The 23117-nt window shown below is 48.1% G+C and overlaps 1 protein-coding gene across 5 annotated transcripts in view; it reads right to left on the reverse strand.

The window, feature by feature from the left end:
- Positions 1 to 22553, reverse strand: part of PIK3R6 (phosphoinositide-3-kinase regulatory subunit 6) — a 40713-nt gene extending 18160 nt beyond the window's left edge. For 3 of the 5 annotated variants that reach the window (XM_062591697.1, XM_062591702.1, XM_062591700.1), the window contains exons 1-6: positions 22442 to 22553; positions 22105 to 22294; positions 9440 to 9572; positions 6292 to 6375; positions 4794 to 4885; positions 487 to 555 (exon numbers count right to left, since the gene is read on the reverse strand). In XM_062591697.1, coding sequence (XP_062447681.1) covers positions 487 to 555; positions 4794 to 4885; positions 6292 to 6375; positions 9440 to 9452 — 258 coding nt within the window. In that variant the 5' untranslated portion in view covers positions 9453 to 9572; positions 22105 to 22294; positions 22442 to 22553. Of the gene's footprint in view, positions 1 to 486; positions 556 to 4793; positions 4886 to 6291; positions 6376 to 9439; positions 9573 to 21597; positions 21739 to 22104; positions 22295 to 22441 lie in introns of all 5 variants that reach the window. The other 2 variants (XM_062591698.1, XM_062591701.1) reach the window with 2 other exon arrangements.
- Positions 22554 to 23117: the final 564 nt, after the last annotated feature.

The raw sequence follows: 23117 nt of genomic DNA on the forward strand, positions 1-23117 counted from the left end.
ACAGAGCTCCACCCAATTCAGTCTGGGTTTAAATACAATATATAAAGCAGAACCAGACCCTAAAATGGTTCTGGAGACCTCCAGCAGTACACACTGAAGGTCTGCAGGTACACCATGTGGTCAGGTTTGGAAAGGTGCTCGGGCAAACAGATCTTCTCAGCAATGTGACTTCCTGCACAATTGGGTATCAAAATATTGCCAGAAAAGAGGGTCATTTGGAAGAATTTGTCACTCCCATACATGTAACAGGTGCCAATGTCTCAGCCAAGTTTTCATAAATCCCACTGGGAAATGCGCGGTTGAATCTGTCTATGTTAGTTCCAGGGCTTTGCTGGGCACGTTTTGGGATGTTTCAGCACTGGAATAAGTATGGCACAGCAAAACACTTAGGACCAGCAAAGGCTTCCAAATAACTTCAGATGGTCCCCCCGCTGTGGCTTCTGATTCCCTTGGATTTTGTCCAAACAAAACCCCATGGTAGGTTACCTTTATAAATGCATACATCAGCGTATGTAGCAAGGGTATAATGTAATGTCTGTAGTCACTTCTTTCAGCCTGCAAGATCGAAAAAGACAATCAGTGCTTGCCCTGGCCAGCCAGCAACTGGCAAGGCGGTGAGAGGGCTGAGCAGTGTCTTAAGTGGCGGAAATCAGACCAAGAGCGGGGGCCACTGCAGGCCCCTTGGGATGTGTCATCCTGTAGCTACTCAGTGGTTCAGGCAAATGGGGACAATGTAGGCCTTCAGCATGGCATGGTGATGATGCTCCTTACCTCTGGATCAAGGATATCTTTTGGGAAGCACTGAGATTTCCAGAGCTGTGCTTCCTCCACCACCCCTCTTGCCACAATTTACAGGCAGTGATGTGTGAGAGGGACACAGTGCCTGTCCCCACATGGTGAGGAGGAGGAGGTAGCTGAGCTGACCTCGGAGAGTAGTAAGGGGCCAGATGAGGCCCAAGCCCAGTTAGGCACTTTGGGAAACATGATTGCAGTCTAGGGCTGAAGGTATGATCCCTCCATGGATCATCAGAATGGGAAGGGCATTCCTGGGGCAGGTCCCAAAGCAGACAGGTCCTGCATCCTGGGGCATTTGCATGAGCTGAGCCCTGGGGAGAGATGCAGGTGGGACAGGTCACATCGCTGTGGCCATAGCTGCACTGCAGTGCTACAGCCTGCTGTAGGAGCATGAGGGTTTCAGAAGCCCAGTGCAGAAGTGTCATTTGCACACCAAGAGCTGTACAGAACATAGACAAAACCTGGGCTGGGATGGAAACATCAAAAGTTTCTAACTGTGCTCATTAGAGAACTCCTTCCACTGGAAAAAAAAATAATGTGGAAATACAAAACTACTAGTTGGAAATCCTCTGGAAAAAGCCTGTTTTGCATTTGGTGTGTGAGCAACTAGAGTGGACAGAGAGAAGAGAGAATGCTATTGATTCCCCATCCTAGGCCATGGGAAGCCAGCTGGATGCTAGATGTGATACAGTTCCAGCCCTTCCCTGCAGCCTGGCCTGGTACGTATTACATGTCTAAAAACAAGAATGCCCCTGGATAAACCTGGGAAAGGTATTCCACCCCATGCTTCATGGATGCTCATTTTGCGAGAGGGGGTACTGCCTGCCCACAGTGATGTCAGTGACACTGTTTTCTGGGTGGTTGATGTCACCTCATCACTGGGGTGTGCAACAAGGGCTGGGCTTGGTTATCCTCCCCTCACCAGGATGAGAGGCCCAGGAGTCTCACCTGGGTGGCCAGAGATGCTTTGGGAGCTAGGATGCTGGACAGGAAGAGGGATCTGTCCAAGTCCCTATGTTCCTGAACAGCCTGGCCAAGGGCACTGCAGAGGGCAAGAGAGAAAGATGGAAGAAGTGGGAAGAGAGTACTGAAACCAAGGGGGTAGATGAATGTCATAGAGCTGACAGCACAGCCACGGGAGCAGCTTTATCAGCAGGGAGCAACCAGGATGGCATTAGCCAGGAAACATCAGTCCCTCTCATTGCAGCTTAAGGAACGTGCCTTGACTAGGGCAGGCTGCGCTGGCCAGGCCTCCGAGGGAGCACACTCCCCTGTTGGGAAACTTCACAGCATAGGAAGAGATGTCGTGAGATAGCCCAAGGCAATCACCTCTGGGACAAGCACTCCTTTTATTTCCCTTTTAAATAATGTCCTATTTAGGTCTGGTTCTAGTGGAAATGGACTTACAATAGCATGAAAGTGCCTCATGCTGGCCAATGTTCTTCTGCCCTCCTGTGACTCTGCTGGGCCACATTTCCACTGCTAGCAGAGTGGCATTTGGGGGAATGGGCCATGCCATATTGTCCTTGCTTGGTGCAGTGCAGGTTTGTACCAGGGCAAGCTCAGCACAGTGAGTGGCAGAGGGGCATTCACGGCTGCTTTCAGAGAGAACACTGATCCACAAGCTGGGCTGAGCACATGGCTACAGGTGCCGAGATGAGAGCAGCCCACACAAGAGGCAGCAGGGATGGCTGTGCTGCAAAATATCCCTGTGCACATAGGCCAGGAGAACTGGAAGGAGAAACTGAGCCTTCCCTCCTATGAACAAAAGCACTGCAAAAGTGGAGAGGTTCGTAAGGGTGAGAGGTGTTTGGAGCTAATCTGGAAACCTTTCAGCTAAATTATTCCCGTCGAATGGATGGGTTTGTGCTGAACACTAGTGTGCCAGTGAGTTATTAGGAGCCAGGGCTCATTGCTTCCCACATACAGCCTGTCAGAGAGCTGCATCAGAAGGCTGCTGGAGCTGTGATGCAGAGCAGGAGTCCCTGCTGTGAGACTGAGTCTGTGAGCTGGAGCCTGGGCAAGATTTGAGCTTAGCCAGCCCTGATCCCTGCAGCACAAACCACCACTGCCCTCCAGTGACAAATCCAGCATCCCAGTGGCAGGGAGGGATGTGCTGTAAATGCAGCCCCCCTCCTGGCAAGCATCGTTTCTGGTGCACTGAGGTGGTGGCTTGGCTTCTGGGCTGCGTGAAGCACAGCAAGTGTGCAGAGCTGGTGAGATGTAAGGGGAAGATTTGGCAAACCAAGGATGGCCAAGCGCCTGACAGAGATCCTCACATTGATGCCCTAGTGCTTAGGGAGTTTTGCTCCAGCATCTTTTTTCAGGAATGATGTGTTGATGGATCTGATTTAAATTGAATTGATGACAACAAAACTTCAAAAAATTAGCAATAAAATGAATAATATTGAATTGCTGAGACCAGCTGATACTTGCCCAGAGCCCTGGAGGAACTCAAGCAAGAAATTGGTGAATTATTATCTGTGGTTGGTACTGACTGCTCAGGGCTGCCACAGTGCCAGAGGAATAAAAAACTGTGACACTAATTTCCAAGAAGAGCCTCAGGGAGATGAAGGGAATTACGGACTGGGAGGCCTGACATCTCTCCTGGGCAAAGAAAAATAAGAGCAGAAGAGCAATAATAGGTATAAGGGGGAGGAACTGACATGTCTTTTGTAGAGGAAAACAGACCTCAAATGCATTGGATGAGTTTCTGAATCCATAGCCATGGATAATGTGGGTGTTCCTGTCTATTTGGATTTAGAAAAGCTACTTGATGAAAATCCTTCCTCAAGGCTTTGATGGAAGCTGAACTACAATAGCGTGAAAAGGACAGCCTGCAAATGGACTCACTCATTTAAAAGGTGAGAAATAGAGATTAGAAATAACTGCTAAATTTTCCAGCACACTGATGTCTGGATGAGGATCTGTGCTGGTCTGACACATCTCAAGTGTGCAACACAGCAGCGTGGAAAGAGCACGGTGACAGCATCTGCAGAATGTGCTGAGTTACTTGGGATAAGTATGACAAGAGCACATGTTGCAAAAGGCTCTCCCAGCACTGAGCATCTGCTGATGGGAGACATGCAAGCTGAGAAATGCCAAACAAGGCACATAAAGGAAAACAGCCTTGGCTTTGCATGGGCAGTGATGGGCTCTGAGCTCTTGGATATTTAAATTTAATGGGTTGAAAAAAGCAAAACAAGCGTTAAAGACTGTCACAAAAGGAGTAAAGGACAAAGCAGAGAATGCCACTCTGCCCTGTTCATCCATGGTGTGTATGTGTACAGCTCCATCCCCTCAGCTCCAAAGCAGAAACAGAAAGATACAGATAAAATGGTGTGGGAAAGTTTCTGCCCAAAAGATGAGAGCAAGAGCTTTTCCTCTGGGAATGGGAGGGCATGTTCTCCCCTCTTCCCCCCAATGCATGGAGAAGAGAAAGTAGAGGAGGATCATTACTGCTCCTCCTAACACCAGGATGAGAGGGCTTCAAAAGAAATGATCAGGTAGACTCATAAGAAACAAAAGTGCTACTTCTGCACACAACACCTAATTAAACCACAAAACTGGTTGTCCCAAGATGTGGAGGATGCTCTAGTTCAGAAAGTGACAAATCAGTGAAAGGAAGCCATTCTAGGAGGAGTAAGTAATATAAAGGAGAAACTTCCATCATTCAAGGTGAAGCCTGTTTCACATGGCAATAGGTCAAGCTATAGTCCTACTCTGGTGTCCCACAGAGTTTTCCCACTCTTTGCTCTCAGCCCCAGTCGTCAGCTGGGTCTAGGTCCCCAGAAACACATTAGCCAGGATCTTCTCTGACGCACTGACTTTTGGGGCTCATAGGGAGAGATGGGGCTGCTTGGGGAGAGAGACAGGCAGGACAGATCCTTGAGGGTACAGACAAGTTCCTGATGCTCTACTCTGCTTGGGCACTACAGCAGCACTGAGGGCACACACTGCAGAGGGGCCAGCCGTGGCAATCAGAAGGCAGCACTCACCCTTTCCAGCTCTTTCACTAAGATCCCAACCAGGATGGAGCTGTTACTGGGATTCTGATCAATCTTTTTATGCAAGGTCCATCGCAGCATCCCTGAGAAGTGAAAAACCAAGAGAGGTCAGTTGCCAAGCAGAGAACTGAGGGGTGAGGAGAAAGGTTTGACAGAGAAACCTGAGCACTATGCAGCACTCTTGCTCCATAAAACAGCCATTGGGATGCTGTACTGGCATCACTATCAGAGTTAAACCAGTGCTGTGATTCTGAAAGCAGCATTAACATATCGTACCTCAAACACCGTGGGACCTTTGGGAAAGCATCACAGGTAATTTACAACACCCTCTCTCTTCAAGGAGCTGGAAATAGCTAAGTATGGAGCTGCAGGCCTTGGCCATACTTCCACCAGACGTGAGTTAATATGGAGCAGCTCCCTGGATCACAGCCACTGCTATTGCATCTCAGGTTTGCATCTGGCCTTTTTAGGGCACAACTGAGGCAGAATTCCTGAGCTAAGCTCTCCCTTTTACTCTCTCTCTGCTGTGAGTCAAATCATCAGTGTTTCCAAGTCCCGCTTTTCCATGTAGAGATGCTAATATAGAGCCAGGCCATGAGCACACAAACACTCTTGAAATCCTGGGAGTGAGCAACTAGAAAAAAGTGAGACAGGGCAATGGACTAGACAACATCTTAAGTTTCCTTTCAGCCCCTGTTCCCTCTGCTATTGTTTATAACTGCCTGGTTTCACAGCCTGCCCTAGGGAATCTGGGTTCCTGCCAGTCCCAGCACACAGCACCTGAATGCTGGCTGCCAATAACTCACACTCAGAGCAAGGACCATGAAGCTTTTCAGTTCTACAGATGTCAAGGCTCATTCAAGACAAAATCAAATTTAAATCAACTATAAAATATTTCATGTGCTCAAGTAAAATCAATTTCTCAAAATCAATTACACTTCCTAAAGCTGCAACAGTCCAGTTGCTGAGTCAGCTTTATTTTTCAAAACAGAAACAGATTTTAAATGACTTTTTATCAAGGAGCCTAGCAGCACATTGCAAAGTGAAACACCCATGGGGAGATATAGGGAAACTGAAGCAGAGAGGCACTGAGTTGGACAGGGCTATGCAGAGAGTGAGTGTCAGAGCTGAGAACAGAGCCAAACTGTATCATTTAATGTTCCACCTTAACACTAGTCCCCTCTTGGTGAGTTAACGGTGAAGGAGATGTAACAGAGCTATGCAGAGGAGGGATGAAAGTTACTGAGGTTAGTGTGTGACAGACACTAGGAGTTTGCCAGAGATTTAGCACCTCGGAGCAGATCAGAGACTTAAGAGCAGCTGTGAGGAAGGCAAAGCTGTCCCATATCCCCTGGTCTTGGTGTCATCTGAGAGAGTGGGAATGGTGCAGGATTTAGGGTAAAGCAATAAACGGGGGGGCAGTGAGGGTGATGGCTGGTGCTAAGCCCTTCTGAGGCCCCGAGGAGCTGTGCTGGACCATTCACCTTACCTCGGTCACACTGGAAGGCAGGGTGGTGTCCATCCAGCTCTCGCAGCAGGGTACGCACTCGGCGCAGGATGTCCGACTCCACCTCTGGGGAGACAAAGGGGACATGAGCAGAGGGACCAGCTCTGTGCCGGGCACCTCTTGGAGACCTGCACTCAGAGATGTGCCCACTGGTCTGCACATGGACAGGACCCAGAGAACAGGTCTGACAACAGGTTTGGGTGTGTGATAAGTGTGGTGACTCTTGGTCCTGCTCCCTCATGGCATCCCTCGGGATGGGTATTATAGCAGGCTTCTCAAACCTGAGAGCCTTGATGAAAACAAGTCAGGGCATTCGCCAGGGCCACTTGCGCTGAAAGCTGAATGTCCTCCCATGATTTGGTAGCCCATACAGCAATACCAAAGAGCAAAACAATCTTGTAGGGACATGGCAGTGGAGAAACTCTGCACAGAACTTCACATAGGTAAGATCACAGAGTCCCTTTGATCAATAAAAAATTACATATTAAAAAAGAAGCTATTGAAAAGAAAGCACATTTTGGCACTATGAAAGACCAGAAACACTTCTGTGTTTTGGTCACACACCACAGGGCACTGTGTGGATTTGGCCTGGCTGGGAGCTGCCTACAGAGAGGAAGCAATGTTCTCACAGGCACCCATTGCAAGGAGCATGCTTACGATGAGGTCTGTGCCAACAGTTCACCCCCTCATGGGAAACTCACACAGATCCAGCCTTCTTGGGCATTTCACTGCTTCCCTTCCACCCTCACAGTTTGTCCCCGGCATGAAACCACCCACCCACTGGCCCCTTGCACCTGTGGCATAGCCCTACACCTTGGACTCTTGGCTTGCGAAGCACTTTCCACTCCCTGATGCAGGGACTCGAGGCCAGTGCTCTTGTGAGAAACAGTGTCTAGTAACCACCATGCATACTTCTTGTAATCTACAACAGCAAAACCAAACTACATCCTGACCTTGGACAAAAATAACGGTGTGACAACCTCAGAGTCAATTCGGGGTATGAACTGTACGTAGGGTGAGCACTCGTGATCACAAGTGAGTTGACACATCAGCTGGCTGGCCCCATGCTCTGAGGTATTGCAGACGTAAAATAAATTCAACCCTGCAGGCATGTGGAGTTTGGGCCAGGAACGATGCAGGGTCCTTTTACTGCACCGTGGCCTATCTTTGTTACCCTCGTTACATTGGACTTCTCTCCCCATCTGCAAAATGATTCTTCCTCCCTTGTAATGAGAAAAACACTATAGAAAGCTAGGTATTATTAAGTGATATTCTCCATCTGCAGGAAGTTATAGTCTGGAGCAGTCAGAATGTGGCTTGATCTGGGGAGAGATCTCAGGTATCTGTGATAACTGCATTCCAGTGTCCTTTCCTGCAGTTTTGTGCATCTGTGTTCACTAATGGGATCTGAACTACTGTTAGCAGTGATTGAGCAGGTTTTGCCCATATGGCAAGGATGCAAGCAAGGAGCTATTTACCCAGTTCCTAAGGGAACTCCAAACACATACAGCCAGGTCCGAGTTGTCTCATGCATGTAGGATTGTCTTTGGGATTCTTGAAATTATCATATTCCCTGCCTAATTTTGCTCTTGAATTTGCCTGTTTCATCCTGCCTCCTTCCTGTCCTGCTAGCAGCTGGCACACCAGGGAGTCAGTGTGGCACCCCAGAGTTGCCACCATTCCCACTAGTGATGTTCAGCAGGAGAACTACAGCGAGGCAGGAGCAGTTTTCCCCTCATAGCATCCTTGCTGCTTCCTCATCCTTAGCTCCCAAGCAAGCAGCATGGCCAGACTCATGAAGAGCCTCTCAAAGCCTCTCACTTGCCCCCTCCAAGCCCAGGACTGCAGTACCTGGAGTCCAAGAAGAGGGAGACCAGGGCATGTGGGCAGCAGACACAAGACCTGCTTAAAACAAGGTGAGGAAATGCAAACCTGGGGGTACTGGGGATGTCCCCACTCGTGGGTACTCAGTCACCCCAACAGCCAACATAGTACTCCTATTTACTAACCTCCCCCCAATAAAATGCATCCCATTAGAGATGCTTGTGCAGAGGATTCATTCGATTCAAGCTTCTTCTGCAGAGGAGTATTTACTCCTGTGATTTCAGTCAGGACTGCGTTAGAAAACAATCAAATACTCACATTCAAAATGGTCAGATGTGTTGCTGAAGTTAAGTGCACATATGCCAAAAAACCCACCCCCGCTGGCATAGTTCATGCCATTTTACACACACAGGGAGAAATTACAGAGCAAAAGCATCCATGGAATTTTTCTTATTTTGGAAGTGTTATCAGGGGAAGTATTAAAATTTTGTTTGGAAATTTAAATTTTCTCTTCTGTTATTTTCTCTTATATGATTTTATAAGGCTCTTGAATTTTACTACCATGTTTACTATTACTGCACTAAAGAATTACACATCATAATGGACTATTTGAAATATCCTATTCTTTCTATTTGTGTATATTTTCAATTACTATGGAAAGTCTTTTTATTAGCACTGATATAAATATTATGTCCCCTTTTGCTAAATCAAAGAAACTGCAGTTATGTTATCTTGAGGTTTCTTCATGGCAAGAAGAATGTCAAAGCATTTGTAACAGTATAAACAAGAGACATTTTGATCTAAAACCAAATCTGAACCTACTAGCAACAGCCATTAGCAGTTTAAAAATGAAATAAAATGCTCCAGTGTTTATGTTCTGACCTAGAGGTGCAAAGAGACTAACATCACATCATCAAGCAGCATAAAACCAAAGTACAGATGGGGGAAAAAATACACTAAAATATGAACCTGTTTTAAAACTCAAATGCGAATGTTTTTTGAAAGCTAGCATTTTAAAGGTGCCCATTCTATGGAAAATCCTCAAGCCATTCCTCAGTCATTTCATATCGCATTTCCCACCTATCAAGCAGGGTCTTCCAATACCTTGGGAAGTTATGGTACACGTTGCACGATATTACTCTGTGCAAAGATAATTATCCCTCCCTCAAAAACTATGTATTTTGCAAGTGGGGAAATTGAGGTGGGTGAATCATTCAGGTGAGTATGACCACAAGCCTCTGGCCACGCAGCCCCCTGCCAGACCCTGTGGCAGCTCTTCTGCCCCTTCACATGCGGTGTCACAGACCTATGCTCTCCATGGCCAGGCCGAGGCTGCAGCACGGGACAGGCGCGGCGGTCGAGGGGTATCTTGGACAGCGGGGCGATTCGGCAGCTTGCTCTCACTCCACCTGGGCATGGCCTTGGGTCCTGTGTCTCACCTGCAAAACAAGTGCATGCTCAGCTCAGCTGGTGGAGGAGAATGGGTTTCATCTGAGCTTCAGGAGGCGGCATGCAAAGCCACCAGGACACCACTAGCACAAGGCAGAAAGCCAGGGAGCACGAGGGTAGAGGATGCTCAGCGAGGAAACCATAGCTCCAAGGGCAAGCATGACATGTGGCAGGGCCTGCATTTTGCTGGAGAAAGCTTCAGTTCGAAGTCCTCTGAACCTCTAGGCCTGCTTCTGGCCCTGCTTCTTGCAGGGAAGAGTCCCCTGGGGACAAGCACCCACACTTGCTTGGTCAGGGCATGGTAGGACTTTTACTTCCCCGGGAATTCAGAAGAAAATATTCAGGTTAAGTCAGACTGAGTCTGAAACCTAAATTCCAAACAGAAAACAAATAAACAAATGAGTTAAATTTCTATGAAGTTTCTAAGCTTGTTACCCTGATCTGCTCTCATCCAGCACAGTATCTCAGGAAAACAAGCCCCAAGGAAAACCTGAGAGCAGATTACACTCCGGAAGGAAGCCAGCCTGGAGCCGGACAGCTTCCCTTGCCCTCAAGCATTGTTTTCTTTGAAGAAAGAGGGAAAAAAAAAGAGCTGAGAAGAAAGGAAGGAGGATTTGCCTGTTATACAACCACCTACAACCATACAACCACCAGCAGCCTGGGGAGCCTGGCACAGGGCAGCCCTGCTTGGAGAGGCAGAGGTGATGCCAGCTGAGCTGTGTGCAGAACCGAGACACAGCCAGGAAGCCACAGTAGCAGTCCTGCCACAGGGAAGCATCTCTGGCATACTCTGTGGAAGTAGTTTCTCAACTGAACAGTCCCTCACAGCCTAGGGCATAACGGCTCCGGTGCGTCATGGTCTGGTCCTTCCAGTGCCCACGGCTAGGCAGCATATTCCCAGTGTACTACCTTCTCTCATCTCCCCATTGATGAGGCACACAAGCAATCACAGGACAGTAGCACACACATTTAAAGCCTAAGTGACCTGGAATACTTCTTTCAGCATTTCTAGATTGAGATTTTTGAGCCAGCAGACTTTGTCTTCTCTTCTTGTGATTACAGATGACAACCCTCCAGTCCTCCAACTCTGAACCCCAATGATTTTCCTGAAACATCCACATTTGTGTCTGATAATCTCCAGCTGTCCTCAGACTGGCACAAATAGCAATTACAATAAAGATCCATCAATCCTTCAGGTCCATCTAAGCACAGTGAGGCCAGGGGTTCTCACTGCTGCTCATGTTTTTCCTCTGTTGAATATCCAAGTAGGACCTAAATCTGCAAATATCCACTGCTAAACCCAACAGGTCAGCAGTTAAGGTGGAGATGGATGGACATGAGCAGCAACATCCTCAGCCTTCCCATACACAACTTGAGTCCGCAGGAGCATCCTGCTCTCAGCAGTGTTCTGAAGCTCATTAAAGGTTTCCTGCAGCAAGTGAAGTTTTCAAAACCCACCCTGGGCCTGTCTGGTCTTTATTTCTGGCTCTGGGTCTGGATAACAAGGCCTGGCACTGAGCCAGTGTGGCGGATTTCCGCTTCTTGCTGGGCAGCAACATGGTCATGCTTACCGCAGCAGGGGAATGGAGAGCTTCCAGCTGTGAGAGCAGCTGAGGCGCCTTTATCCGAAAGCAGAGAGGCCAGAAAGCCAGAGAGGCCAGGAGCTAATTATAGCAGAAATTGTGCTTCTCCTTGCACACCTGAGAGGCAGCTCGGTCCAGGGCTGTGAGCAGGGGGAGGCTCCAGCTCTGCCCTGAACCAGCCGGACATCTGATGCCAATCTGGGAGAGCCATACATCATTCCAGTACATGGATACCACTGCAGCAAAGGATGTGGCTCCTAAGACAGCCATGTTGAACCCTGAGTGCTGTGAGGTCCTCTGGCAGTGGGTGTTGGGGCAGAGGGCTTTTACTAAACTCAGCAAACCATTTCCACTTCTGCCCCCTACACGGAAGAAGCCACCTGAAAACAGCGGCACTTCCTGTGGGTGAATAGTGGTGCTGCCCACAGTGTTTTCCTGTCTGTGGCATAGCATGGTCACCCACCTTCACCTTCTTACCCACTCCTCCAGTCCCTTGGCCAGGCAATATCCCTGCTTCCGTTTCCCCTTACACCTTCCGCAAAAGCACAGCCCAGCTGTGCCAGGGAGGTGGCAAGGGGATGAAGAGTCTGCTGGCAGCATCTGCTGACAAGAAAGCACACCAGCCACTTCATGCCTCAGGGCTACCTTGACACTGTTTAATTTTAGGCAATCATCACATGGTTCCTCTTTACTCTGTTTTATCTTGTCAGTAAAGTAACAAATGCATCAAGTCTCCCACAGCAGCTCGGGCTCTACAGAACCACAACTCTGCAGCTCAGGTGTCCAACCTTCACCTGGGACCCTGCCAAGCCACCTGCCCTGCTGGATCCACCATGCAGCAAAACCCCCTCCTTCATTCTCCACTCTCCAAGGATGTTCAGCAGCTTCTTTTGCAGAGTGATGAGCAAAAGAAAGATGCTGTCTCGTGCTCCAGCCACAGAAGAACTGTTGCACTAGCAGCCCGCATTATGCTCCGTTCATAAGAATTCTGATACACAGGGCTTTGCTTCTGGAAACAGAAATGGGCCATGCCTCCAGGGATACCATGGTCTGGGCTGGAGGAGGGAAAGTTCAGTGAATCCTCCTAGTCTCAATGGCTCAAAAATTACACATTGCCCTCTCAAATCATTGTTACAGAAGGAAATTGAATAATTCTGCTAACCCTTTGCCTGCATAACCTGGAACTTTAAGAAGAACACTAAATATTGTACAGTAACATTACTTTGCTTACTGATTTGTTGTCTCCATGGTTCTCAAAATTATATTTCGTGATGGGAAAAATACTAAGGTCACCACCCGCTCAAGAGACAAGCACTGCTGCTTCTGAGCAGCAAAAATAGTGGGCTGCATGCTTGGCTCTTCTACAATTCATTCCTTGAGCCTCAGAGAGGCTGTCTGCTGAAACTCAGACGGCTGCTAATTATGTCAGTGGTTTTCCACATCCGCATCCTACCTACCAACACGTGGGAGGAGAGTCTGCTGGCCAAATTTAGAACTTGCTCACAAGCGCTTGGTTTCTAGATTTAGAAAAGGACTCAAAAGAGGTGGTGGGATGTGAATTCCTCTGTGCCTGAGAGACTTCAGTTCTTGATTCACATGTTTGCTTAAAAAGCATTGGCTTTCTTCACTGTCTGCAAAGAACATGAGTTGCTGATATCTGCACAGCAGTAGCTCAAATTCAGTCCATAATTTACCTGCAAGCTCTGAGTACTAGGGTCTCCCCAGAAAATTTAATGTAAAATACTGAAAATTATTCCCCAGCTCCTTCAGAGGGTTTATTTAGGTCTAGTCATGCTGTCTATGGGAAGACAGACAGAAGTCATATGAGAAAAAGCACATAAGGACATACATAGAAACAGGATAGTGAGAAAGCCTTGCATTGATTCTGGTCCCTGCCAAGCACCAGCTACTGGTTCTCTCTTAATCTGGCCATGAGCCAGTCACGGAGCTAAATGGGTGGAATATTCTTCACTTTGTTTTCATGGGGGAAGTTTTCTGCCTGCTTTGCTCCCTGATTCAGCCTCTGCAGAATGAGAGCACCAAGGCTACCAAGAAAAAAGCAGAGGAGGAATGTGGGGCTGAAGATGAGAAGGGCCAGACAGTGTCAGTCCGAGTTCAAGGTGGTTCAGGCCGTGGGACCACGCTTGCCCTCCCCAGATAAGGCAGAGGGTTTTTTTTTGTTTGTTTGTTTTTGGTTTTGGTTTTTGGTTTTTTGCTGTTCCCCTGAAACAGCAGTGGAGCAAGGAGGCAACACAGTTTGACTCTGTAAAGCAAACATAACAGATAGGGGGAGAGAGGAAGACCAAGACACTCAGTACATTATCCTTCAGAAAAGGCTCTTTGCTGCCAGATGCCCATATCCCCTGTTCCATGTCCTTACAGATGCAGGCTGCTCCCCTGCTGCATAAATATCTCTCCAGTGATATTAATGAAACCAGGTTGATTTACACTATGTTATTTGACTTTGGCACCACTTTGGCTGAGCTGAGAGTGGCAGGTAGCAAAGACCCAACTTTCAGCACACCTTGGAAGGAGGCTGCCAGCCCCTGACCCTGATGGTGATCCTGCTCTGGGAACAGCCTGACTATACAGGACATGTTATATAGCCATGTGGATAGGACAAAGTCCTTGAATGCTATCTAGTAGTTGTGTGTCACTGCAGGGACACAATAACCATCTGAAACCCTTACTAGAGCTGAAGAAGTATTTTAGTGGAAGGTATGTGCAAATGCAGACATGCTCCATAAAGACGCCAATGCTGGTGTCAGATCAGTAGCAGATGTGACACGCTGGCACTGGAGAAACCTGTGGTCCTCAGCACCATGCCAGGATGTTTCCTGGCCCATCAAGATAGGATCCTTTCCCAACATCCACTCAATATTCCTCAGATTTCCAGGCTCTTCCCAGGATGCAGCAGCCTTAAATCCCCTGGAGGTCAGACAGGACACTCTCTGTCTTTAGCCCATCCCTGCTCCAGCTGCTGGTGGGAGGAAGAGAGATGCTGGAATCACTCGTTCCCTGGAGATGATGGAGAGGGATGTCCCTGTGAGCAAAAGATGCAGGGAAAAGTCCCTTAGTGATTCCTTTGTCATCACCACCCCTTCTGCTCATGGACCATTGGGCAAAAGAGATTGGTTACAGCCACCTCTGGACTTTGTGCCTATCAGGCCTTGACCAACCACATGCTGTGAGCCAGTCAATGGGGCCCCTATACCCATGGCTTTCTTGGGTGCTGCATGGCATAACATCAGGCACAGAGACATGTTTGAGCTGCATTGCATCTCCTCTTTCTAATCCAGAGAGTCCCTTGGACCAGATCCTCAGCATTAACCATGCCACATCACCAAGATCCCAGTAAAGCAAACACAGCTTGTCACCTCCTCACCAGAAGATGACAAGATATCAAACTCCCCAGCTGGAGAGAACACCTTGCACCAGATTAATCCCTCCCCAACTATTGATCCCCAGAGGGCAGGGGGATATTTTCTAAATTTCTGAGGATGGGATCTATGTAGTACCTGGTGAAGTAATTCAGGCCTTCACCTGAATTGCTGTCTTCCCTGTAAAGGAAAGGGTCACAAACTGCTTTTGGCTGGGAACCACCTGCTGGCTCTCCAGCAGTCTGGAGACAAGATCCTCCAACATAGCCTCACCCTGCATCTTCCCTGCTGCAACAGGAGCATAGGGACCATGCAATGAGGAACTCTCTCCCAAAGTTGCTAGGCACAGCTCACTCCCTCCTGTGCTTACCTTCCCAGATCCTTCCAGCTCCCATTATCACAGCTCATTTCAGGGCAGAGGACTGTCCTGGCAGCCACATTGCAAGAACAAGGGAGGAGAAGACTGTGGATCAGGCCCACCTGAAGGACACTGGCTCTTCAATAAAGGTTCAGCAGTCAGGAGTTAGACAGCAAAACAGTAGTCTTCTCCCTGGAGAAGCATCTATACCAGCAGTCCACACAAAATGCTGCTGAGTCTGGATGGGGCTCGCTTCTGCTCTGTGCACATGTGTCAGAGCTCACTGAGCACTGGTGACCACAAGCTTTCTACCTAAAAACAGGAAGGGCTCACAGGCCCCAACCAATACACTTGACCATTGGGAAATGACAGCTGAGTCAAGGGGAGATATGATGGTGAGGGGCATAAGAGCAGGCCTGTAAAAGTGCCCTGCTAGGACCAAAGAACCTCTATTGAACCTAGTGACATAAACCAACCAGGCGAATATTCCAGGGAGTGCATGGTGTGGAAATGAGATTGACTCCACAGCCTGGTACACTCAATAAACTGTCTAGCTGTGAAAGAGTATGCCTGGAAATGCATATCACTGTCCCCAGAAAAGGCTATTCTCCTCTGAGATCTGAGCCACAACTGAACTTGAAGCTCAGTCTCTTTTTAGTTGTTTATGTGTGAGGACCTTGGACTGGGATTGAGAATCCTATGGCAGAGGATGGAGATGTATCCATCTACGTGAGTTATTTCAACCCCCTTCATACTTGCAGGAGAACAGTATGACTTGGGCTGTTCCTGGGAGGCATTTAAAATGAAGATGCACAGTCTCCCCAAAAGATCTACTTCTCTATTTTGTGGACCTTCAAAAAACAATGTAAATCACTAAAAATCAAAACTCTTAGACTAAGTAAAACAAGCGAAACATAAAATAAGCACATGCATAAATATTTGAAGCTATGAAAGAAAAACTAAAGTCAAACTCCTTAGCAGTGGGAAGGCTGGGCTGGGCTGGCAGCAGGCTGGCAGGTTCCCTTGAAAAGGTGAGCTGCTCCATCCTGCCCAAGGGAGTCTTTCCACTACCAGACATAACTGGCTTGATAAACATTGGTGCCAAGCAGTTTTTCCCTTCACCCAGCAGCATCCCAAACATCACTGACTGGAGCTCTGCTGAGCACAGCCAATGTGGGGACATGTCCCCTCCCCCACCCACAAAGTAGGGTAAGTGTGGCCCATGGTGTGCTTTCTGACAGTTATATTTAGTCTTGTTCCAAAGTCAACCTCTCCGAGCCTTTTGCAGCCCTGTATTTAGTTACAATTTCACTACATGAGGTTTCCTGTAGCCCTTTATCAGCTTGACTACAGATACTCGGAAAGAAAAAAAGCATGCATTGCACAGGAATGGAGTCTGGAAAGCTGCTCCTCTAGCTGCTCTCCTCCTTTCCCCTTCTCTCCTACTCTGCCCCTGATTACTGCCCTGATCCCAGCTTCCCACTTTGGCAAGAGGAACCATGACTTGCTCCTAATATAAAGAGTTCTTCACAAATACCATTAGCAGCGGCAAGTGAGCTGTTCTGCTCCAGAGTGTCCTGAAGGGAGAGGCAGCAATTCCTCAGCCTCAGGGGAGACACACAAACACGTGCATTTGCAGTGTCTCATCCTGAGATGACAGATGCCCCTTAAAGCAGATCAGAATTCACCACCCCCTCCCTCTGTCCTCCCCCCGTCTCCCTGCAGTTGCCCTGAAGTGAGATCAGTTATGAAAGTAGCACATCAGATGCTTCGTCTAATGTTACAAAGCTCTTGCTCTGTCTGAGGTGGCTGCCCAGCCTGGGTTTCCTTTTAACTCTGGTGAGAGTGGCTGGAGTAGAAGTACCAAATGTGAGCCAGAGGGAGATTTCTTGGCTGGATGACCAGAAGGAGAGCTTTGAATAGGCCACTTCTCTCAATCTGACCTTCTTTCTTTAACAGTGCATCTTCTGGGCTGCTCAAAATTGCAGCCTGACAGCCTCCAAAACACCGCACAATTGCTCCTCTAGGACCTGGGGTCATCAATGATACTGGTACAAACTGATGCTATAACAAAATCTACCCATAGTCCATCAGAAGCAGCTATAACATCCTGATGGTACTCCTCTCTTAAACCATGTCCATATGCCAGTGAAGCAGCCACTATTTTTGGCCAGATTTGACCTTCAGCTCAGCAGCACAGCTTTGGTAGGAAAGTGGGACAAATCCAGCCTTTCAATCTCCAGCCCTCTTTCCTGTCTAAACAACAGCAGCCTAGCTCCTCTGAGGATCTGAACTATGACCAAGAAGAAACACTGAGGGCAAGGTCTGGCTCCATCTCACCTTATATCAGCTGCCTGAGGGTGAGGTGTCTCGGTTAAAACAAAACTGTGTAGAACTTACATTTTGAAACTAAAAAACTGCATAAAAATCATCTAGACCAGAGTCCATTTACAACACTCATCTTCCTTGTTTGGACAGGGTGGAACAGACCTGTAAAGTAGGCAAAGGGATCACACATGCCATGGACCAGCCTGCAGCCACTTGGACTGATTTACAGTTTCATTGTAAAAACTGGCAGAGCTTTTGGTTTCAGACAACTCTGATATGAAACCAGATGCTCTCCCTCTGGCTCTCACTGCCAAGTAAACCTGTTGCAAGCTCAGATTCTGCTTTCCGGTCACACTTTGCTGTGACACTTGCCTGCTGGCTGCTCTGGCAAGGTATATCCCTGCCAAGAGACTCACACTCACGGAGGGAGAAGGCAAGAGCGACCCAAATGCACATACAACCATTTCACAGACCAAACAACTCTGCAGCTCTCACAGCTCTCAGACGTTCATCTGCCCATCAGTATTTAACAAGCTCCAAAGTCATTTGCTAAAGCTGGTGTGGAAGTTGAGGCTGTTTCCTGGACATTAACGACTCTTTGGAGAATTCCTTGCCAACGTCACTTTTCATTCTTTCTAAGGGAAGAAACGAGTTTTCCGGAAGCATCAGCTTTTTAGATTTAGCATCTCTCTTTCTATTCCCAGAGTCAGCTATGGAAAAACAATTGGAGGGAAAAAATAAACGCATTCTAAAAATCGCTGCCAGATTTGCTTAGACAAACAGCCCAGGCGAATGCTGTCCACCTGAGGGGAAAATAAAAGCTCACAGAGCTCAGGCTCCAAACTGTGGCTGACCTAGGAGAGGTCAGCCAGGGAGCCAGCTGCTTTCTCAAAAGGGAAGGGGCCATGGGATGGCACAACTGCTCCATGCCTCCCTATAATGGCACCTCCAGGCCCTTGCTGATTTGAAAGCACTCTGCTTTAAAATCCTATTCTTTGAGCAACACCTGGTTTTGCAATACCTTCATCAGTGCAGTCACCGATGGTACAGTCCCTTCACCCTACGCTCTCTGGATCACCAGCTATGAATAGCAGTTGTGGGTTGTGAGCAAATCCTTTACTCCTTGAAAAGAAATTTAGGGTTTGAACAACTGTTTCAGGGCACGCCCACCTCCTTCTGTTGTGGAGCAAGCAGTTCCAAAAGGAGCAAGCTCTACTAGAAGCTGCATCCAGGAGGCCATGTCTGCCAGAAAGTGGAGGCAAAGTCATGTCACTGGCAGCTCAGGGAGGAAGTGCAGCCATTGCCTGTGGGTTTGAGAGAGAGCTGGAGTGTAGTGACCAGAGTCAGACTTGCCCTGGAGTCATGTGCATGACATGTTTCCCCCAGCATCAGTGGACAACCAGCCTAGGGATGTATTTTTGTCATTGCCCTTGCAGCAGGGAATGAACGTGACAACTGCTAACAGATCTGACATGGAGAGGGAAGAGGAGTAGAATGAACAAGGAATGGGTAAGTATATAGTCATGCAGTTGTAATCTCATGAGAACAAGGTCAATAACAAGATTTAATTACACAGTACAGACAACAACAGAAATCACCACTTTCTGTGGGACTATGAACATCCATCAGTAACATTAATCTGGTAGAAGGAATCACACTAGATACTGCCAAGCGAAGCCCATCCCATTACAGATCACTTATCACAATAGTCCCCATTTGAAAGCTCCTGCCCAACTCATTTGATGGATGGTGTTTGTCTTCAAGGCATGTCACAACTCAAAATAGAAAGATGTGACTCAGCCAACAGAGCATCTGCCTTCAGAACAGTCATTAACACCAGTAAAGCTCAGATAAGCAAGAAAGCAACTGGGAAGAAAAGTCCTGAGAGTCCTCATGTCTAGGTAAGTGATATGGTTGCATTAGGAAGGCTGTAAACAACTGAGAGTCTTCTTTGGTGAACTCTTTCCCAAATACCTGACTCAGAGGAGCCATTATTCCTTATAAAAAATCAAAACTCTTCTATGTCAAATTCTCACCATGGCAGGGGAAGCTGGAGCTGCTAGGGAGGGATGCTGGCACTCTCTATATCCCCAAAGCCATCTGCAAACACGTAAGGTGAAGACTAAAAAAGAAGCCTTATGGCTCTGCTATTGCAACAGCTGTGCCCACCATGTGTATGTCCCATATATCAGAAGGTGGTGGAGAGGTGGGAATTCAATGTACCCCAGTGATATGGTGCATAGGGCATCCCCTGCCAAAGAGGCTGGAGGCAACTTTTGCACTGGGGTCCCTGATGTCAGTGAAGCAAGGCGGGGTCCGGCATAATAAGCAAGACTGCTCTGCAGTCTTCACAGGGGAAAGGTTTACAGGACTGCCAGAGTGAAACCATCTGAGCATAAAACAGAAAACAGAAACTGCTTCAGTGAGGATGTGGGGATCAATGTCCACCAACAAGGAACAGCAGCCAGTTCCCTCCTCCACAGCCCTTGTATGAGGCAGGGTATTTTTGGTAAAAAAAAAAAAAAAAAAAAAAAAAAAAAAAAAATTGTAATGTTTCTGTCATCGAAGAATTTGAACATATCTTCCTGCAAGGCCCAGGAAAACACTGCTAGCTGTCCTGTGCTGTCTGACTACTTGGCTGATGCTCAGCAGAGTGGATAAAGGCTATGACCTCTTCCCCACCTTGCCATCACGAGCATGAACATCACCTCTCCCTGCCAGCTGGCCACCAATTCTCACCCAACTTACAGGATTTCTCCTTATTAAGAGTGCTAGTCTTCAGTCAGATTTGTGTCCACCCAGCCAATGGCATTCTAGATAGATTGATGGACAGACAAACAGCAGATAGGGGAGTCCAATAGCTCTGTCTAGGGTAAAAGAATCAAAACATATGCTAAGCTGTTTTGGGACGGAAACATCACAACTGGTCTTCATAGCAGACTTGTCCAATATTTGATGTCAGGATAGTCGTATGATAGCAGCTAGAGGCCCAGGATTTCACAGTTGGCAGAGGGAGGCTGCAGGGCATGTATATACAAAGGCCGTGACCAGCAAGCCAAGGTCTTACCAGAATTACAGCCAGAAGACTTCACAAACTCTGATTACTTCCTCAGACCAGATTAATATTTGGGAGAAAGCTGTGTATTTTGAACAGATTCATATGATGGAGCAGAGGCTGGGCATATATTTCACCAGACCATCACATACCTTCTTCCATTGCAGATGTAATACATTCCTTTAGATGTGAAGGGTTGTGAAGCATTGTCCCTTTTGTTTAGAGGGATCTGAAGCTGCAGTGGCTGAAGAATGCCCCATGGATTTGGGCCATCTGGAGAGAAGTTCAGAAACAGCCAGAAAGCCTTGAGAGCCATGCACTCTAACACCAAAGTATTGGCCAAGTACACACGTAAGAGCTTGTATAATACTAAGAGGAGATAAATAAAGCTTTGAAGCCCAGAGGAAACTGTTTCCTTGCTCAAGCTTAGTCAAGAGGTACAAAAGAAAAATTGCTATTAATTCATACAGCTACTTGGAGAGCTCCTATGGGAAGGTAGTAGCAGCTCAGGGATGCAAGTCATCATGATGCAACTGCTAAGACTTGGTATCTCCACTGTAGCCAAAGGCTGTAGAGGCTGCATGTTCAGGACTCAGCAGGAGATGACAGCTAGTGCAGAGGAATGACTAAAACCTACCTGATACACTGAGTTGGCTTGTCCACTTTTTTTAAGCTTGGGCCCCAAACACTCTGCTTTTTAGTTTCCTTTCTGGAAAGGGCTCCTGCACTCTCCTTGTTATCACCACTACCATCACTGTTTATTGCCGTGTCAGTGCTGCAGCACTCACAGCTCTCAAGGGACAGATGAGGCCCTGGGCCAAGGGGAGGGGAAGCCAGAAGGCCACACGACCACACAAACCACCAGCCCCGGAGCATGCACCACCTCGCCACTGCCAACAAGCAGCAAAAGCCAAAGCCCAGTCTCCAGCCTGTGGTTGGGGCCCTGCCATGCAAGCATTGCCCTCCCAAGGGGGTGAGACACGCTCCCTGAGCCAGAGGAACGGCCATGCTGGAGGGAAGGGAGCCCTTGCAAGTGGGGCAGAGCCAGGGCGAGAGCAGGTGATGGCAGGGAGCAGTTTCAGGCAGGTGACTATATTCTCTGCAGCTGAGAGTCGTTTCACACAAAGCAAAATGAATAAGCATGAGATATTGCTGAAATGGCCCCAAATCAATGATATAATTCACTCACTCCAACTGGGTTGAACAGCAAGCAGTTACTGGCTGTCTGCAGGGTGTACAAGGAGGATGTGTGTGCAGTGAGCGGCTAGAGGTCTTGAACCAGTGCCAAAACAGTAACAACATCAAAACTACCTGCAGCTTCTCCACAGACACGGACAGTAAAGTTCTTGCTCTCCTTACTGGGACAGGTTGGAGGGCAAACACTATGTTTCACTTTGGGATCACTCTCGTTGTCTGGTCACAACAGGGGAAGCTTGCACAGATATTTCTTTCCTGCAGATAAGCAGCAAATTTCTCTCTCTGGCACTATCAGTGCCCTCTCGCAGATCCAAATTCACACAGATAAAGGAAACCACTCACAGCCTGTTCAAGTACTTTTCTCTTTCACCCCCAGGACTGTAGCATTCACACATGCACACACACACTTCCAATTTCTAAAATATAAAACATTCCCCAGCAGAACAGCAGCACTGAGGACCTCTGTGCCATACACACTGCTCTTCAACGACCAGCCAGGGTCAGAGTACAGAGCAGAGCAGTAGGATCCTCTCAAAGGATGGGGCAGAAGGGGAGATTCGCATTTCCCTGCAATCAGAGCCATTCAGTCAGGAGCAGTGTGCCAACCAGGACTCTACCTACTTCTTTAGGGCAGACACCGGGAGCTCGGAGAGTCTACGTGCACCTGAGACATCCTCCAGAGCGAAGACACAGAGCAGAGTCCTCGAGGTGCCATCGCCAGGTCCGCTCTGCCCAGCCAAGAAGTCACTCTGTGCAAGTGCGAATATTCAGACTGCTGCCTTGCCGCGGTCTCTGTTGCATGCTTCAAAGTCTGCAAAGTAAAAAGGGAAGTGCCTGAGTTATTTCAAGACAACTTCCTCTTTCATAGAGAAGTCCCTTAAGGAGAAAGCTGTCACAGCGCCGGTCGTGCTCGCTCAGCACTCTCTGGGCATGCAGATGAAAGCAGACTCTGTCTTACCTTCTGTCTAATCTTCAGAAACCAGCAGTGCAGGTCAGGCTAGTTTTCTCCTGTGCTTTGCCACAGACTACCCCACAAAAAGGCGGCGAAGGCAACTTCCCTTGCGCTGACACCTCCCAGCCGAGGGAAAGAGAGAGCCTGAACACACTGCATACCCAGTGCCTAGAAATAAACAGTGTTGCTACGAGAGACAAGGAGGAGTCTGCCCAAAGCAAGATACTTTTCCAGTTCCCCATTCCAGCTTGCTGTCTTTCTGCTGCTCTGAACGATATTTTGTGTGTCTGCCAGCATCTCCCGCCCCTGGAAAAGCTCAGAGCACTTCACACACATCTGCTTTTGCACAAAGTCAGCACTGCCTCTGTGGCAGGGATGGGCGATCCGAAGGAGTCGTTGCTTTCCTGCTGCGGCTGCCAGAAGGGAGGCGTGGGCTGGGTGAGGGATGCCTGGGGCCTTGGGTGAAGCTTTCATGGGAAAGTTAGTCACGATGCTGGCAGAAATCGTGGCTGTATCTTGTTTTCTGGGCAGTGATGGAGATGTTCCTAGATGTGTGGGGCTGTGGGTCAGAGCAGCCCAGACTGTGCTCACCATAGCTGGACGTTTGTCACCTCTCCTGACTTGGAGTCAGGGTGCTATGCAGGCTGGCTGCTCCCTGTAGGACCGAGAGTCAGGAGATAAC

This window comes from Rhea pennata, chromosome 19, assembly GCF_028389875.1.
Source record: "Rhea pennata isolate bPtePen1 chromosome 19, bPtePen1.pri, whole genome shotgun sequence".
In the NCBI taxonomy this organism is placed as follows: Eukaryota; Metazoa; Chordata; class Aves; order Rheiformes; family Rheidae; genus Rhea; species Rhea pennata.